This window comes from Furipterus horrens, unplaced genomic scaffold, assembly GCF_987537825.1.
Source record: "Furipterus horrens unplaced genomic scaffold, mFurHor1.1.pri manual_scaffold_6, whole genome shotgun sequence".
In the NCBI taxonomy this organism is placed as follows: Eukaryota; Metazoa; Chordata; class Mammalia; order Chiroptera; family Furipteridae; genus Furipterus; species Furipterus horrens.
In genome coordinates this window covers 53,247,975-53,267,544 of record NW_028327176.1, presented here as the reverse complement: position 1 = coordinate 53,267,544, position 19,570 = coordinate 53,247,975, and the positions used below count along the sequence as shown (strand labels likewise).

General features: G+C 37.1%; 1 protein-coding gene across 2 annotated transcripts in view; it reads left to right on the top strand.

Annotated features, from left to right (window-relative positions):
• EXOC6B (exocyst complex component 6B) overlaps positions 1-19,570 on the top strand; it is a 614,171-nt gene that overhangs the window by 329,042 nt on the left and 265,559 nt on the right. For both annotated transcript variants that reach the window (XM_090281510.1, XM_090281509.1), the window contains 2 exons: positions 6,849-6,983; positions 17,810-17,989. In XM_090281510.1, coding sequence (XP_090137636.1) covers positions 6,849-6,983; positions 17,810-17,989 — 315 coding nt within the window. The remainder of the gene's footprint in view (positions 1-6,848; positions 6,984-17,809; positions 17,990-19,570) is intronic.

Below are 19,570 nucleotides of genomic sequence, written 5' to 3'. Positions count from 1 at the left end.
TAGTTCTTTTTTATTTTTTTTATATGCTGTATTGATTATGCTGTTACAGTTGTCCAAATTTCTTTTCCCTTTGTACCCTGCCACCCAGTGACTCCCCACTCCAGTGGTTCCCCCCCCTTAGTCCATGCCCATTGTTTATGCATATAGTTCTTCTCAACATCTTCCTGTCTACTCCACTTCCTCCTACTATGCTTCTTAATTCCTGCGTCATCTCCCTCCCTTTCCCTCTTCCCCCTCCCTACTGACCTTACCCCAATATGTTCCCCATACCTATAATATTTTTCCCACTCTCGTTGCCTACTTAGTTTGCCTTTGTTTCGATTCCCTAGCTTCTGTTGTTGGTTGTTGTGATATAGTTTTCATTTTAATGTTCATAGGTTTGATCCTCTTTCTCCTAAACAAGTCCCTTTAACATTTCATATAACAGTGGTTTGGATCTGATGAACTCCTTCAGTTTTACTTTGTCCTGGAAGCACTTTCTCTGCCCTTCTATTCTGAATGACAACTTCACTGGATAGAGTAATCGTGGTTGTAGGTTTTTCTTTTCATTACTTTGAATATTTCTTTCCAATCCCTTCTTGCCTGCAGAGTTTCTTTTGAGAAATCAGCTGAGTCTTATTGGGACCCCTTTGTACATAATTCTCTTCTTCTCTCTTGCTGCTTTTAAGATTCTCTCTTTATCCTTAATTTGTGACATTTTGATGATAATATGTCTTGGTGTGGTTCTTCCTGGGTCCAGTTTTTTTGGAACTCTCTGTGCTTCCTGGACCTGTAAGTCTATTTCCTTCCCCAAGTTAGGGAAGTTCTGCTTTATTATTTTTTTCACATACTTTTTCAATTTCTAGTTCTTCTTCTTCACCTTCTGACAACCCTATGATTTGGATGTTGGCCCGCTTATAGCTGTCCCATTGGTTTCTGAGCCACTCCTCATTTTCCTCACTTTTCGTTTCCTCTTTCTGCACTGGTTGACTGTTCCTTCCCTATGTTCTGATTTGTTGATTTGATCCCCGGTTTTCCTTCCCTCACCACTTGTTTCGCATGTATTTTCATTGATTTCAGCAGAACTAACCTTCATTCCTTCCCTATCTTGTTTAATATCCACTGTTAGGTCTGTAAGCATTCTTATAACCAAAGCTCTGAACTGAGCCTCAGAAAGATTTCCTATCTGCTGGTCCGATCGATCATATATTTGCTGTCTGGTCAGCTGGGTGATTAGGATCTCTATCATGATCCCTGCCGTCCTGACAGGTTTGTTTACCTTTCCTTCTTGGGCAGGGCTGTCACACCTCCTACACTATAGGGGGCGGAGCCCCATGCACTCGTCACTACACTACCAGACAACCCTTCTCACCACACTGTGGTGCTTTGTGTGGGGGCGGGGGGTCCAAAATGGATTCCTGCTGTTCACACACTGCTGAGAGACAGGGAGCCTCCTCCTCCATCCCCCCCCCCCACTGGCCCTCACAGTCTGAGGCAATGGGGGTCTGCCTTACCTGGCATTGGAATCTTGAGCTGACGGGTTTGGTCTGTAGCTGGGTGTGCTCCCCAGGTGCTTCTCACCTCCCCTTAAATACAGGTGTCTATTCTTACCACCGTCCCGCCACCATTGCCACCGATGCCAGCAGCAGCACATCTTGACCTCTCCACCCTGGCTTCGCCCCTCCTACCCATCTGGACGAGCACCACTTCTTTATAACTTCATATGTTGGACTTCCATTTATTTTCTGGAACTTTTGGTTATTTCTGGTTTTGCGGTAGTTGTATTCCTTCCTAGTTGTGGAGGGAGATGGATTGTGTCAGTCTAGGCTTCCATCTTGGCTGGAAGTCTCCTGTCTTATTTCTTTATCCTCTTGCAAATACAACAGCTGAGAAGCGCTGGTGGTGTGGAGGGGAGTGTGCCTTCCCATTTACTGGCTTTGGGCTAGTCCTTTTGGAGAGATTCCATGTACTAAATTAAATTCTCTGCTTTAGGAAATGAGATAATATCACTTTTAATATAAGTAGATAGAAATACCCCAGAAGTAGTTTATAGTTGGGGATGGAAATTTGTTCATAGAATTAGGACTTAGTTTAAAGATGATAAAGACAATTTCTTTTCAGGAGTTTGTCAGGAGTCTGAACATCTATCCATCACCATTTTGGGGGCTCCACTGTGCCCTTACTCATGAGATGCTCTGTGATACTCAGAGAGACAGAAAAATGTTCTGCTTCTTAATGATTTTTAACTAAAATGACTTTGGTTATTTAGTTTTAGAGGTGATTGTTTGCTCCGTAGGGTTTTCTTCCTTCCTTCCTTCCTTCCTTCCTTCCTTCCTTCCTTCCTTCCTTCCTTCCTTCCTTCCTTCCTTTCTCTTTCTTTCTCTCTCTTTCTTTCCTTCTTTCTTTCTTTCTTTCTTTCTTTCTTTCTTTTTTTGACATTTCTCATAGAGTTTTATTTTATGTAAGACATAACCAATATCTGATCTGTTGTTAGTTCCATGTCCTTGAAACAATGTTAAGGACAGTTTAGAATGCTGCAGTGACATATTTTTGTAATAGAGTGGGAAGTAGGGGTTAAAAATATCAAAGGAACTCAAACTCTGATTGAAGTTGATATCTGAAATTGCTTTATTTCATCCTTATGTTTAAAATTACCCCCAAAGCATCTGGCTTCACATTTGTAAATGCCCTTGTAAGGATTTTGGTTAGCTGTCATTCAGGAGAAGAGATTACTTAGACCTCATTAACAGACAATATTCCCTTTGAAAATGACATGGTATCTACTGTAATCCTAGAGTGTTTTAATAGTCTATTCTATGCTCAGCAATGAAACATTTCAGAAGTGACTGACAGCCAACTGATGTAATTCATGGTGATCTTTTGTGTTGACAGATCTTTAAAAAGTCATGGGAAATTACTACTGTACCCAGTGAAGCCTCCTCCTTTTTTTTTAAACTGCCAATATCCTGCAAAACAGGACAATTTTCTCTTTGATTGCCACTGTTTTTTATTTCAATAACATGACACAATTTCTCCTTATTATTAGAACTTTTATGATAGTTAGAATGTGTTCCTGAGAAGTAATGCTGATTTTAAATGCATTTAAATGCAGTTCTCCAAATTAACTCTCTTACTTTTCTGTCTTCTGCATCAAGACAACCTCACCAATAGCCACTTTCCCACTCAGGCAGAAAAGTGCTTTAATTTAGACAATCAAAAAATTAAAGAATGATTTTAGTCTTCCTCTGAGGGAGAAACATGTTGAAAGGAAAAGGATGACAAATTGCTCATTTTGGTGTATGTTTCTTTCTAGAGCACACTAAAGCTAAAAGGCTGGTATTTTGCATAATTTTATGGGAGATAGGATCTACATCCAAAACTCAGTCTCCAAATTCAAACTGTAGAATAAGTGGAAGGGACCCAGTGATGAATATGAACTTGTCTGATGAGTTGTAGGGAATAATACAGAGATCTAGTCCCGATGTTGCCCTAACTTTTCATCTTTGTTGGAACTGCATCTCTGGGTCTCTGCTCTGTCATCATGTTAAAAAGGAGCTGTTTTTCTCAGATCTTCTGGCTGGTCCTTAGGGGAGTAGACAGTATCTTTTCCCTTGTCCAGTCTATTACTAAAGCATTGTCATTATGAGTTGACATTTTTTTTTTTTTTTTGAGAAAGAACTGTGTGTTAAGTGCTGTTGAGGAGGAAAGAATGCACTTCTTATTAGAGTCCTATTAATATTTTTGTTTAATATTCCACAGAAATGTTATTTGACTATAAAAGCATGTTATATACCCCCCTTCATCTTTTTTTTCCAGTTTCCCCTTTGTGCTATCAACCCACTCTCCCCCAACTCACTATCTCTCTAGACTAAAAGAGGCTATAAGTTCATCCATTGCCTGGTACACCAACACTCCCCTTACCTTCCACAACCGTACCACTGGAAAATAGTCTTATGAAAATAAAATATTAAAAATGTAGAAGAGAGAGGGCTAAGAAAGGTTCCATTCTATTTTCTCTTTGTGTTTCTTATAGACTCTGGGGAATATGAATTATTTTCATAGTTGAAATAAGTAGTAGGTACTACTCCTTTGTATTTTATTTTTTACATGGAGTAGAATCAAAGCATGGAGGGTTCTAGTTGATGAAAGACCCAGAATCTACTTCAGCCTCCTGTACCTAACATGCAGTATGCCAGGGCTGTCACTTCTACTAGGCTTAATGGCAAGTACAGAAGTCAATTTAGATGAATTTGTAATTGAAGGTAGATGCTTGGATTTGAGACCTAGTTCCATTTATTTATGTGATCTAAAAAATTATTTTATTTTGTTTTTGTTACAGAAAAACGGAAGTAATAATTATTCCCATTTAATTTTCTTCTTCAGGTTTTGGGAATACAGTGTAAGAAAATGAGTCGTGAAGTGCTTTCCAATCTTTAATTCTATATAGATAATAATAGTTATTCTTCCTCATTCTTCCCTCAAAATAATTTATGGATAACTTTTATCTTACCAGTACTGTCTTCTTTAAGGATCTTTTCTGTAAGAAAAGATAAATAGTATTAACTAAAGATATTTAATTTTCACAATAACTCCGTGAGTTAGAAGTTATTATTAACATTTTACAGATAAAGAAACAGGCTTAGAGAAGTTAAGAAATGTGCTCAAGATGCATAATTTGTAAGTAGTTAATTCTCTGGTTTTTCTAACTTTAGTACCCATGTTTTTCCTCCATAGACTAATGTTGTTTAATTTACTGCAATCTTTTCCAATGCCTCTCTGTTCCTCATGCCTAATTTTGAGACATTTTCTTTTCATTTCAATTATTCCCGTTTTGTTTTCTTTTTAGTGGGAGTTTATTTAATTTTTTTGGCAGTTATTTAAGGCTAGGCATTATGCTAAATACTATTAGTTTTCTTTTCCTAGTCTAGTTCTTTTTTAAACAGAAGAAAATGTGTTTAAAATAGAGTGGCAAGAACTCCTAAAAGATCTGTCCAGAAAGTATCTAGCCATGTACTGTGAAAGAGAGACATTTATTGAAGAAGACACATGAAACACTGTACATAGGACAATGACACCTCAGTCGCCTTCAAAGTAGGCACCTTGGGACCTCACACAGTTCTCCCAGCATCTCTTCCAGTGTTCAAAACACTGCAAAATTCTTTTTTGGAATAGCAATCAGCTGCCCCCATCGTATTTTCCTGAATCTCATCAGCGGTCTGAAATCACTTCCCTTTCAAAGGTGATTTTAGTTTTGGGAAAAGCCAGAAGTCACAGGGCACCAAATCTGGGCTGTAGGGGGCCTGAGTCACCTGCATGATCTGATGTTTTGCTAAAAATCTCTGCAGTAGGCGTGCGGCGTGAGCGGGCACGTTGTCGTGATGAAGCTGCCAGTCACCAGTTTCCCAGAGCTGCAGTTGTTTTTTGTCATACTGCATCTCTCAACTGATGAAGAACATTGAGGTGGTACTCCTTATTAATCGTTTGGCCTGGAGGGGCGTACTCATGATGGACAACACCTTCCCAATCAAAAAACACAGTTAACATGGTCTTAATCATGCTGCAACTTTGCTGCGGCTTCTTTGGGTGTGGAGAACCAAGCAACTTGCGTTGAAATGACTGGGCCTTTGTTTCCAGATCATAGCTGTAGACCAACAATTCATCTCTGGTTATGACCTTCTTGAGGAAATCTGGTTCATTGGTAGCAGTTTGAATCAAGTCATTAGCAACTGCACCACGATGTTCCTTCTGCTCTGGTAGCAGAAGCCATGGAACAAATTTTGCTACATGTTTCATGCCAAGATCCTGCATCAAAATCTCAGACACATAGAAAAATACCTTATGCTATCACCTATTACAGGAAACTAATGAACAACACAAACAAATGAGTAAAATTGAACCAGAGGTATGTAAACAAGGAATAAACTTAACAGTAACAAGGGGGGAGGCAGGAGGGAGAGAAAGGGGTAAGAAGGGGAAGGGTCAGTCAAAGAACATGTATAAATGACCCACGGACATGGACAACTGACTGGGGACTGAATGTGGGAGAAGTGGGGGCAGGGTGCAAGGAAGCAAAAGGAGGAAAAAAGTGGGACAACTGTAATGGAAAAACAAACAAAAAAATTTTTAGTGGGGGAAAAAATGAAAAAAAAAAATCTCAGACACAGTAGTTTTGAAACCCCCAGACCAGCTTCTAGTTCTTGCACTGTCAGCCCCCGATTTTTGTTGATTGCAGCCTGTACATGTTCAACATTTTCAGGTGTTCTGCATGTTGCAGGCCTCCCAGAACATGGATCCCTTTCGACAGGTTCTTGATCATCTTTGAAGTGTTTGTGCCACACTTTTATTTGCACTTCATTCATTGGATCATCCCTGAAAGCCTTCTGAATCATCTGAATAGTTTCCGTGGAGGACTGTTCAAGCTTAACACAAAATTTGATGCAGATTTGTTGCTCTACTCAGTCATTTGAATGTGATGGCCACATAATATACACGCTCACTCAATGGTGTTTACCACCCCCACTGACCAGTGCAGTGAAGTCGTCATTGTTCACACATGCACATTCCAGTCCACTCTCCTTGGCTGCCAGGTTACATTGATGTCGCACAAACTGTTCTCATTATATTAACAATGGCTGGTCTTTTTCTGGACAGACCTTGTATGTGGTAGGGGAAATAAAAGATGCTTAGGGCAGTCAGAGGGGGCTTCATAGATGAAGTAATAATACCCATGCTTTAAAATACCCTTTGTAGAATATAGATGGCTTCTGTCACCATGCCTTTTGTTTTTCTTCTACCAGCAGATTCATATTGAGCCATTCGTCGTGGGGTGAAGAGTCAAATGACTCTTATATGTGTTTGTTATTTTCCAGCTTGTCCAGATTATTATTAATACAACACACTTGGAGAAATCCTGTAAGTACTTGGAAGAATTCATCACCAATATCACTAATGTGCTTCCAGAGACAGTCCATACCACCAAACTCTATGGCACCACAACTTTTAAGGTAAGAAGGCGCTGCAGTACTATAGTACTGTTTTTGATATGCACGGTCTAGGGTATCCTACTTAACATGGCTTTGTTTCTTCCAGACCACATAACAGTGATTCATAACATGCTCTTGGGAATAGGTGCTTATGAATTCCTTTAAAAAACATAGATGAACCTTAAGGGCATTATGCTAAGTAAAATAAGCCAGACAGAGAATGACAAATACTTCATGGTATTACTTTTATATGGAATCCTTTTTAAAAACTCAGACTTATAGACAAGAGTAGAAAAGTTGTTGCCGTGGGCTGGGAGGTGAGAGAAATAGAAGTTGGTATAAGGGTACAAACTTTCAGTTGGAAGGTTATAAAGGTCTGATAGTTGATAATACTGTATTGTATAATGGAAATTTAAGAAAATAGAAAACAAATGTTCTCACTAAAAAAAACTATATGAGGTGATGAATGTATTAAATAATTAGATGGGGGAATTTTTTCATAATATATACATATCAAATCACCACAATGTAATTCTAAAGAACTTTTAATTTTATTTTCAGTAGTATCTCAATAAAGCTGAAAAAAATAAAAAAGTGAGGTGATCAACCACAAAATATTCTTTAGATCAGCTTCTAGATGAGTTACACTTTCAAGGTGTGATCGTGGATTGTTCCAAAGTACCTATAAAATTACTTAAAACAAAGTTTATTATTCATCATATTATGTGTATATCATTACTAATAAAATTTTCATTCATGCTTTATTATATTAATATTGATATAATAAGTACTATTGACTTATTTAATGAAGAGGACAGAAGAATGAGTATGAAAATATGACAAGAGCTTTAAGAACTTTAGGATGACCTTAAGCATTTTAACCAGAATTATAATTGTTCTTAAATATTAGCATTATTATGCAGCATGGGTAATAATTGTATCAAAAATATTTCCACTTGATTTATTGTGGAAGCCAAAATTTCTCTAGAAAAAGAAAATGTGGATGGGACTATAATGAAGTGTTCAGCAGAGAATAAGGAGTTGGAGAGTTAGAATGTGAGGATTATTTATACTTGTGTATCATATGGAATATGGAATATGTTCTGCTACTCTTTCACTAACCTAACTCAATTTTCTTATTTCAAGGGCTTTCAGTTTATGGTCAGATATCTTCCCAGAGGCTGGCTTGTGTATTTTTGTTGTTGCTTTAGCATTAAAATTGGTAAAGGAAAATTAAAGGCAGACGGGAAGCCATAGGGGCTGAGCAGCCAGTTAAATACTAGTAAAGGACAGAGGAGTTCTGGAGACTACTAATGGTCATGTCAACAGTGCTTACTGGAAACACTGGTTGCATAAAACACATTGAAAGTTTATTTTTACCACGATTGTTTCAGGACAGCTAGCCCAGAACCCAGTGTAAACATGGCAATTGTAACAGCTACGTGTTGTGTATTTTCCTAAGCTACTGTTTCCAGAAAACTTTCCTTTGCAGATGGAAATCTTTGTGCTGAAAAAAAGGAGCAAATAGAATCAGAAGGTCATCAAAGTATTTTCTTGCAGTGCTCCCTTTTGTTGCCCTATTAAGCTGGCATTCTTTGCTTTTCTGGTTTGTAAGGCTTTCTTTACTCTCTTACAAAATAGAATGAAGGTATTTATTAATTTTCTCCACAGATATTGTTTTGGTACTATGCAACAATCTGGTAGATTTTTACATAGAGAGGAAAAAAATTAGACTTAGAGCTTATAGTTTACATGAGAGAGACTCTAAGTTCTATAAGGAACTATGTGAAAAGTACTAGAATACTACTATATATATATATGTATATATATATATATTAAATCCCTTATTGATTCTACAAGTATCTATAAAGATCTACTACATACCATGCAATTTATAGGTGTGACCTAAATAAACAAGTCTCCTGACCTTACAGAACATATATTCTAGTTGATAAATGAAGATGATAGTTGAAAACATACAAACAAAAAATCTAATTTAATGTCAGGGAGTGTGGTAAGACCTAGAAAGAAAAATAAATGCTCTGACTGAAAGAAGAACAGAATCATTTGGCTTTCTGATAGATAAGCATTTTGGTTGGAGGTAACAGTACAAGAGTAGGGATTGCTGTGTTCAAGGAATAGCAGAGAGTGTTAGTCTGGCAGTGATGTGTCCATCATTGGTGGTAGGAGTGGTAAGAGATACAATAGCAGTCAGATAATTTCTGACCTTGTAGGCCACAGTAAATACTTTGGATTTTATTCTGAAATGAAATTTGAGGTCATTAGAAGATGGGAATGACAGCGATAAGCTGATTTATATATTAATGGGTAAATCTGGTTACTGTGTGAAAAACAAATGCATTAAGGTCAGTAAGAATGAAAGAAGGGAGTCCAGTTGGAAGGTTATTGCAACAGTCTAGGTAAGAGATAATGTTCGTTTGAATTACAGTGGTAGGAATGGAAGTGATAAGAAATATTTTTAAAGCAAGCGATGGCAAGTTTTATTGCTGGATTGGGTATGGGGTTATATGAGAAAGGGTAGTGCCCAAGATTTTTGGACTAAACAAATTTAGTTCAATGACTCAAAAACCAGTAACCACAAAAAATTATCTGAAATAAGTAAAGGTAAATGTTAATAGAAAAATTATAAATAATAAAATATCAAACAACATCCATAGAAGTACATAGAAAGTAGGGATAAAAGTAAGGATAAGGCAGCAAGGATGATTAGTGTTAGAAAATTGTCTAAGATTATTCACCTTTAGATCAAATGAAAAAAAATAAATGAATAGTTAAAAAGATACTAGAAAGGCAGTTATAAGTCAACATCTCTTCCTGCTAACATCTCTTAGTAAGCCCCTCTATCAGTAATTGACAGATCTAGGAGGCAGAAAATCAGTAAGGATATAGTTGAACTAAATGGTACCACAATCAACTGAATCAAATTGATATTTATAGAATACTTTATCCAGCAACAGCAAGTGCACATTCTTTTCAAGGTCATAAGAACATTGACCACTACAGATCATGTGTTGGGTAATAATACACATTTAACAAGTTTAAAGAGTAGAAATCATACAAAACTTGCTTTTAGACCACATAGAATTACACCATAGAAATAATTAACAGAAAGAGAGTAGGACATTTCCAAAATATTTGGAGATAACCTACACACTTCAAAATAACATATGAGTCAAATAAAAAGTCTCAAGAGACATTAAAATGTATTTTGAATTAAATGAAAATAAAACACAACTTTTCTAAATTTGTGGCATCAGTAAAAGCAGGGCTTAGCAGGAAATGTATAACATTAATTTCATATATTTGAAATGAATAAGTTTCTAATAGCAGTAACCTAAGCTTCTACCTTGGGAAACTAGAAAATAGAGCAAATTAAATTCAAAGTAATCAGTAAAGAGAAGTAAAAATTAGAGCAGAAATTAGTGAAAATGGAAAATCAAAAGAGAAAATTGGTGAAAGCAAACACTGGTTCTTAGATCAATAAAGTTAAGCCTTGGGCCAATCTAAGGATAAAAGAGAGGACACAATTACTAATATATGAAGGAAAGAGGAACCATTACGACTGATTCCATGGACATTTAAAAGAGTAATAAAGGAATATTGTGAACAACTGTATACCTGTAGTTTGATAGTGAATGTGGGGTGATGGATGTTTCAATTACATTGATCTGCGGAGTCCTGTTACAGCATATACCTACATCTAGTCATTCCATTGTCCATTTTAAATATCATACAGTTTTGTCAATAATACCCTCATACAGCTGAAAAAAATTCTACCAAATATTTAAGGAAGAAATTATACTGCTTCTATACAATGTTTTCCACAAAGTAGTAGAAGGAATATTTTCTAACTTATTGTGTGAGGCCAGGATTACCCTAATAACATCCAAAATTTCGATAAAGAAAATCTATAGACCAATATCTCTTAGGAACATAGATGCAAAAAACAATAAAATATTAGCACATACAAACATGTGTCAGAAGAATACACAGTTGACCTTTGAACAATTGCAAGGGTTATGGGCGCTGACCCCTGAATAGTCAAAAATCTGTGTTATAACTTTTAACTTTCCAAAAATTTAACAACAAATAGCCTACTATTGATCAGAAACCTTACTGATGAGATAAACAGCCAATTAACACATTTTTTATGTTAAATGTATTATATACAGTATTCCCTCACTTATTGCAGGTATTACATTCCAGAACCCCCCATGGAGTAGGAACCTTACATTTATTCTACACTCTTAAACCTATGCAACTTTAACAACATACATATACAGTACCACAAAATTCTGCAATATAGTGAAAAATCCGCGATAAATAATTAAATATAATATTTTTAAAAATCCAGCGATACAGTGAGGCTGCAATAAGTAAACCACGATATAGCGAGGGACTACTGTACTGTATACTTACAATGAAGTAAGCTAGAGAAAAGAAAATGTTATTAAAATCATAAGAAAAAGAAAATATATTTCTAGTATTTATTGAAAAAAATCCATATACAGCCATACCCGAACAGTTTAAAGAACAGCTGTGCACTACAACCAAGGGGATTTGTTTCAGGTCTTCAAGGCTCATTCAACATTCAGAAATTAATTAATATAATCTATTACATCAACAGGCTAAATAAAAAGATATCATACAATTATTTCAGTAGAAGCAGAAAAAGTTTTTGACAGTATCTAACACCTATTCATGATAAAACCTTTCAGCAAACAAAAATACGGGGGGAATTTCCTAAATTTGGTAAAGAACGTCTTCAGAAGTTTTATAGCTAACTTCATACTTGTTGGTGAGAAACTAGCTTTCCTGCTAAGATCAGGAAAAAGAAGACATGAAATAAAAGATTTACAGGTTGAGAAGGTAGAAATAAAACTGACTTTGCAGATGACATGATTGTCTACATTGAAAATATGAAAGAATTAAAAATAACAACAAAGGAAACAAACAAAATGACCTATCAGAACTAATAAGTGGTTATAGCAAGGTTGAGGATACAAGGTTAATACACAAAAGTCATTTGCTTTCTTATTAAACTAGTAATGAACAACTGGAATTTGTCATTGAAAACATAATATCATTTATGTTAACAAAAAAAGAGAAATGGGTATAACTCTGATAAAATAAACAAGGTCTGTGTGAGAAAACCTATAAAATTCTGGTGAAAGGAAAGAAGAACCAGGAGCACTAAATATTTTATCAAGGTATCAGTTCTTCCCAACTTGATCTATAAACTTCACACAATCACAGTCTAAATCCCAGCAAGTCAATTTGCGTAGATTGAAAAATTGAGTCTAAAGTTTATATGGAGAGGAAAGACACCCAGAAGAGCTAACACAATATTGAAGGAAAAAAAGAACATTGGAGGAATGGTATGACTGACTTCAAGAGTTACTATGAAGTTACAGTAATCAAGAGACAGTGGTATTGGCCAAAGAATAGATAAATGGATCAAAGGAACAGAATAGGGAGCCTAGAAATAGAGCCACACAAATAGAGTAAGCTGATTGTTGAGAATGAATAAAGTCAATGTAATGGAGAAAGGAGTTTTTTTGTTTGTTTGTTTTTTAAGATTTTCTTTATTTTATTTTTGGAGAGAGGGGAAGGGAAGGAGAAGGAGAGGGAAACATCAATGTGTGGTTGCCCCTTTCACACCCCCAGTCGGGAATTTGGCCCACACACAGGCATGTGCCCTGGCTTGGAATCAAACTGGCAACCCTTTGGTTCATAGGCTGGCACTCAATCCACTGAGTCACAATCCACTGAGTCACACCAGCCAGGGTGAAATGTGTCTTTCTCTCCCTTCCTTCCTTCCTTCCTTCCTTCCTTTCTTCCTTTCTTCCTTCCTTCCTTCCTTCCTTCCTTCCTTCCTTCCTTCCTTTCCTTCTTTCTTCCTTCCTTCCTTCTTTTCTCTTTCTTTCTTTCTTTTTCTTTCTTTCTTTTCTTTCTCTCTCTCTCTCTTTCTTTCTTTCTTTCTTTCTTTCTTTCTTTTCTTTTCTTTTTTCTTCTCTATTCTTTTCTTCTCTTCTCTCTACTCTTTTCCCTTCCTTCCTTCCTTCCTTCCTTCAGAGGAAAGGAGGGAGAAAAGGAGAGAAATATCAATGTATGGTTGCCTCTTGTGCATCCCCAACTGGGGACCTGGCTTGCAACTGAGGCATGTGCCCTGACTGGGAATAGAACTGGTGACCCTTTGGTTCACAGGCCGGTGCTCAATCCACTGAGCCATACCAGCCAGGGCAAAAGAAGTCTTTTTCATTTAGTGGTGTTGGAACATCCACACACATGGAAAAAAGAAAAGAAAAAAAAATGAATCTAGACACAGATCTTATACTTCTTACAAAAATTAATTAAAAATGACTCACAGACTTACATAAACACAAAACTATAAAATGCCTAGAAAATAACATAAGGGAAAATCTCAGTGACCTTCCTTTTGGCTATGACTTTTTAGCTAAAACACCAAAAACATAATCCATCAAAGATTATATTAAGTTGAACTTAATTAAAATGAAAACTTTTGCTCTGGGGGGATGTTGTTAAGAGAATGAAAAACCAAGCCATGGACTGGGAGAAAATATTTGTAAAATGCATATCTAATTAAGTACTTATATCCAAAATATACAGAGAACTGCTAAAACTCAGCAACAAGTAAACAACCAATTTAAAAATGGGCAAAAGGTCTGAACACATATTTCATGAAAGAATGGAGAGGGAATTTTAAATTGAAACAACAATGAGATACCACTACACAACTATCACAATGACTGACAACATCAAATGCTAGAGCAACAGTAGCTCTCATTCATTGCTAGTGCTAATGAAAGATGTTAGTGCCATTTTTGGAGACAGTTTGTCAGTTTCTTACAAGGTTAAACTTACTCTTAACATACAGTGCCCTAGTCATGCTCCCTGGTATAACCCCAGTGAGTTGAAAGCTTAAGACAGATAACAACTTAAACATGAATGCTTAGACAAGTTTGATTCATAATTGCCAAAATCTTGGAAGCTATCATGATGCCCTTTGATAGATGAATGGATAAAGAAACTATGATACAGCCAGACCATGGAATAATGTTGTCATGGAAAGGAATGAACTATCAAGCCATGAAAAGACATGGAAGAAGCTTAAATGCACTTTGCTAAATAAAAGAAACCAATCTGAAAAGCTACTTCTATTCAACACTATTCAATCATATAATATACTATATGATTCCAAGCATATAACACTGTGGAAAAGGCAAAGTTATAGAGAAAGAGAAAGATCGGTGGTTGCCAGGATTCAGGGAATGAGGGAGGGAAGGAGGGAGGGATGAATAGATAGAGCTTAGTGGATTTTTAGGGCATGCAAACTATTCTCTTGGATACTGTATGGTGAATACATGACATTTTGCATTTTTTTAGTATCCATAGATACTAAAGGAATAAGAGTAAACCCTTATTCAAACTATGGACTTCACTTACTAATAAATCATCAGTATTGGTTCATCAGTTTGTAACAACTAATTGATTAAAACACTAATGCATGTTTTATTAGAGGAAACAGTGGAAGGAGGATGGGGACAGTAAATGTGAATGCTCTGTATCTTTCTGCTCAATTTTTCTTTCAGGTTAAGTTTATAAAATATGATATTTATTAATGAGACATAAAAACTTAGTAAAATGGAAATTCCAGGACAATCTCTTTTCATACAAGTTGATAATCATGCTTGTAGATTATCCTATATGTATGTAAAGAACTAAGCACAGAATTGTCCGTGGAAACATTGTTCATGTAAATAAACACAGTACATGCCTATATTATAATATGTAAATACATTGCAAAATTTATAGCCATTAAAAAGGTGAAATGGAGAGGATAGGAATTAGAGAAATTTAGGGCACAGTGACTGACTGAAGGAATGAATGGGATCCAATGTGTTGCTTAGATCTCTGCCTTGGACTGAACTGAGCAGGTGAATAGTGGGAATTATGATCAATCTAATCCTCAATTTACTGTGTCCAAAGTTTCTGTGGATCATAATGTCCAGGAGCAATCAGATATGTGGGTTTTGAATATGAGTGGGTTTGGACACAGATAGTGGGAGCCATAGGAGTTGATGAAATCACCTGGCAGAAGTGAGAGGATTAGAGGCTAGAAAAGTAAAACCAGGATAAAATTATGTCATGAAACAAAAGGAGAACACAGTTCTAGCAGAGAACGTTTAACAGAGATCAAGTAAGATCACACTGAAAACTGAGTATTGGTTGTGGTAGCATGGAGGTCTTGCCTTATCCTGGACCACTCCATGGTGATAGATTGTTAGTACTGTTACTGCCCTGGGACAGTGTAGACCCTTTCGTCCTGAATATAGTTTCTTTTTTAAAAAATATGCTTTATTGATTATGCTGTTACAGTTGCCCCAATTTCTTTTCCCTTTGTTCCTCTCCACCCAGTGGCCCCCCTCCTTCCAGTTGCTTCCCCCCTTTAGTCCATGCCCATTGGTTGTGCATATAGTTCTCCTCAACATCTTCCTGTCTACTCCACTCCCTCCTACTATGCTTAATTCATGTACCATCTCCTTCTTCTTCCCCTTTCCCCCTCCCTGCTCACCTCTCCCCAAAATGATCCCCATACCTATAATTCTTTCCTCACTCTCATTGCCTACTTAGTTTGCCTTTGTTTCGATTCCCTAGCTTCTGTTTTGGTTCTTGTGATACAGTTTTCATTTTAATGTTCATAATTTTGATCCTCTTTTTCCTTAACAAGTCCCTTTAACATTTCATATAACAGTGGTTTGGATCTGATGAACTCCTTCAGTTTTACTTTGTCCTGGAAGCACTTTCTCTGCCCTTCTATTCTGAACGACAGCTTCGCTGGATAGAGTAATCGTGGTTATAGGTTTTTGCTTTTCATTACTTCGAGTATTTCTTTCCAGTCCCTTCTTGCCTGCAGAGTTTCTTTTGATAAATCAGCTAAGAGTCTTATTGGGACCCCTTTGTATGTAATTCTCTTCTTCTCTCTTGCTGCTTTTAAGATTCTCTCTTTATCTTTAATTTTTGACATTTTGATGATAATGTGTCTTGGTGTGGTTCTTCCTGGGTCCAGTTTTTTTGGAACTCTCTGTGCTTCCTGGACCTGTAAGTCTATTTCCTTCCCCAAGTTAGGGAAGTTCTGCTTTATTATTTTCTTCACATAATTTTTCAGTTTCTAGATCTTCTTCTTCACCTTCTGGCAACCCTGTGATTTGGATGTTGGCCTGCTTATAGCTGTCCCATAGGCTTCTGAGCCTCTTCTCATTTTCCTCACTTTTCATTTCCTCTTTCTGCACTGGTTGACTGTTTGTTCCTTCCCTATGTTCTGATTTGCTGATTTGATCCCTGTATTTTCTTCCCTCACCACTAGCTTCGTATGTGTTTTTGTTCATTTCAGCAGGACTAGCTTTCATTCCTTCCTGGTCTTGTTTAAGATCTGCTGTTAGGTCTGTAAGCATTTGTATAACCAAAGCTCTGACCTATGCCTCAGAAAGATTTTCTATCTAGATTAGATATTTGCTGTCTGGTCAGCTGTGTCACCGGGATCTCTATCATGATCTGTGGCATCCTGACAGTTTTATGTTTACCTTTGCTTCCTGGGCAGGGCTGTCACATCTCCTACACTATAGGGCGTGGAGCCTCATGCACTTGTCACTACTGCGTGACCTTTCTGACCACACTGTGGTGCTTTGTGTGGGGGCGGGAGTCCAAGATGGATTCCTGCTGTTCACTATCTGCTGAGAGACCGGGAGCCTCCTCCTCCGTCCCCATGCTCTCCATCCCTCACAGTCAGAGGTAATGGGGGACTGCCTTCCCTGTCGTTGGAATCGCAAGCTGACATTTCTGGTCTGTAGCTGGGGTGCTTCCCAGGCATTTCTTGCCTCCCCTTAAATATGGGTGTCTGTGCTTACCACTGTCCCACCGCCATCACCGTAGCTGCCACCGCCAGCACAGCTTGACCTCTCCACCCTGGCTTCGCCCCCCTACCTGTTCAGACGAGCACCACTTTTTTATAACTTCATACGTTGGACTTCCATGTAGCTTTATTTTCTGGAACTTCTCATTATTTCTGGTTTTGCGGTAATTGTATTCCTTCTCAGTTGTGGAGGGAGATAGAGCATGTCAGTCTAGGCCTTTATCTTGGCCCAAAGTCCATGAAAATAGTTTTATTGGGACATTAGTCCCATAACATTTCTTAGAGTCTTTCATATGCTAGTGTACATCAAGAATCTCTTCAACAGGGTTGCTCAAACTGATTTGACCTAGGGAGTCTTTTGCTGTTGTTTTGGCATTTTCAGGACTAGTTAGGAAACATTGGAGTATACCAGCCTTTGAAGAAGCTTGATGAAAAAGAAGCTAGAGAGGTAGGATAGTAACTTGTTGAAATATATAGCATTAAGTCAAAACTTTAGGATACTTGTAATAAGCAAAGTGATGAGACTAAGAAATATAGGGAGAGGTACATAGGAAGGCAGTTTCTTGGTGTCCCAGAAGAGATGAAAGGGAACGGAATCCTGAGAGTGAGTGTAATTTGAAGCAGAGATAAGAAAGTACAAAAGCATGTAAGGAGCTGAGGACAGTGCCAATTTCTCTGTTTGGTGAAGCAAAATAATACCTTGTCTTATAGACATAAAATACAAAATACACCATTGTGCTTTTGAAAAGAGAAAAAATCATGGAAACTGTGATATTACTTAATATTCACAGTTATGCTATTTAGTGGATATGTGTGAGATGTTTCCAGTCAGAAATTTCTGCTATGCCTATACTAGAAGTCTGAATGATTTTTTAAATTTTATATTTCACAGGATGCCAGACATGCAGCTGAAGAAGAGATTTATACCAACTTAAATCAGAAGATTGACCAGTTTCTACAGCTGGCTGACTATGACTGGATGACAGGCGATTTGGGCAACAAAGCTAGTGACTACCTAGTAGACCTCATTGCCTTTCTACGTAGCACCTTCGCCGTATTCACACACCTTCCTGTAAGTGACCATTGCTTTTACTTTGCCCATCATATAGAAAAAGGTTCTCTTAAAATTTAGTTTGGTGAAAGGTGCTTGTCTGTTTCTGGAAATTCAAAATCTCACACTGTAATAATCACTCTTAACAAGATTTAGAGACCTCTTCCATTATTATTCATTTCCTTTTGCATTTTGTTTATTCTGAAAATGATCCCTAATGTATATCTGCTTATATTCCTTCTACCTTAAAGGTGATTAGTACAAACACATAATGACTGCCTTAGTGGAAATAGAAGAGAAACTTCGGAGTTAGAATTTCAGACATGTATTTTTTAATTCTAGAATGTCCATTTAATTTGTCTTATAACCTCAATTTTTCTGGTAAAATTCTCCATCTTTTTATTTAATTTGTCTGTCTTTACTCTATTTTCATGAGCATATAATCACAATCATCCTAAAGTCATTGTTTATTAATACTAATGTGTACGTCATCTACATATTGGTGGATTTGTTTCTAATTCCTGTTTTCCTTGGTTATGAGTAATATGGTTCTATCTATGTAGAGGTTCCTGGTGGTAACATCTTCCACCAGCTCTGGTTTGCTTTTTCTCTTACTGAGTAGGTAGAACCTGTGGGTGAGTTGTGGTTTGAGCTTCATCACCTTAAGTCAATCATGGGCTGATCTGGGTCAGACTTGGGTTGTGGTTGTGTGTATCTTTGGTTTGCTCCCGTTGATAGAATGTGGCTCTTCAGGTCTTTTAATGAGAACCTGGCAGATCATTGTCTCTTTAGCACTAAGAGGATTATGGAAATTTCCACTTTTCAGAGAAACCTTATCACTTTAGCCTCCTACTGTCTTACTCAGATCAACAATTGCTAGCAGGAAAAAAAGTGGTTGAAGACTGTCAGTGTTCACCACTCCCTCAGAAGCTTTCAGCTCCCACCTGAGATTCTCTTGAATCCTCCCACTAGTGAGTCTTTTTCTCTGAAACACTGTGAGACTGGGAAATCTTATTTTGCTTTTCAGTGGTTTTGGCTTAGACCCTTATATTTTTCAGTTGTGTAGCTTTAGATTTCAGAAAATGTCTTGGGTAGAAAACTGGCCCTCAAAGCTCCAATTTTGGCATTTCAGCTTCACAAAGAAGCACCAGCAATTCAGTGATATTCTTTTTTTCACTCCAATAGCTGTTCTCTACCTGGACCTAACCAGATTCACAGTCTGTTCCAACAGTGAGGTTTGGCACATGCTTCTAGGGACAGCTGTAGGTCCTCAGCTCACCTTTAAAAGGTTTGCCCTCTTTGCAGTTTTATTCCCTTTCGCCCTTATTGCTTTACAGTCTTCTGGTGTCTTAAAATATATGTTTTTTTCTAAGTTTTGTTTTTGTCTGCCTTTTCTAGTGCTTAGTGGAAGCAGTGGCCTGCAGAAGACTAGGTGATTTCATCTAGCTTCATCTTGATACCAGAGCCAGAAAAAAGTAGCACAAAAGAGCAAACTACAAACTAATCTCACAATTATGGATAAAAAAAAATATGTAAAGATTTAGTAAGTCAATTTCAAAGTGTTTTAAAAAAGTAATTTAGTACTACCATGTAGGCATCATT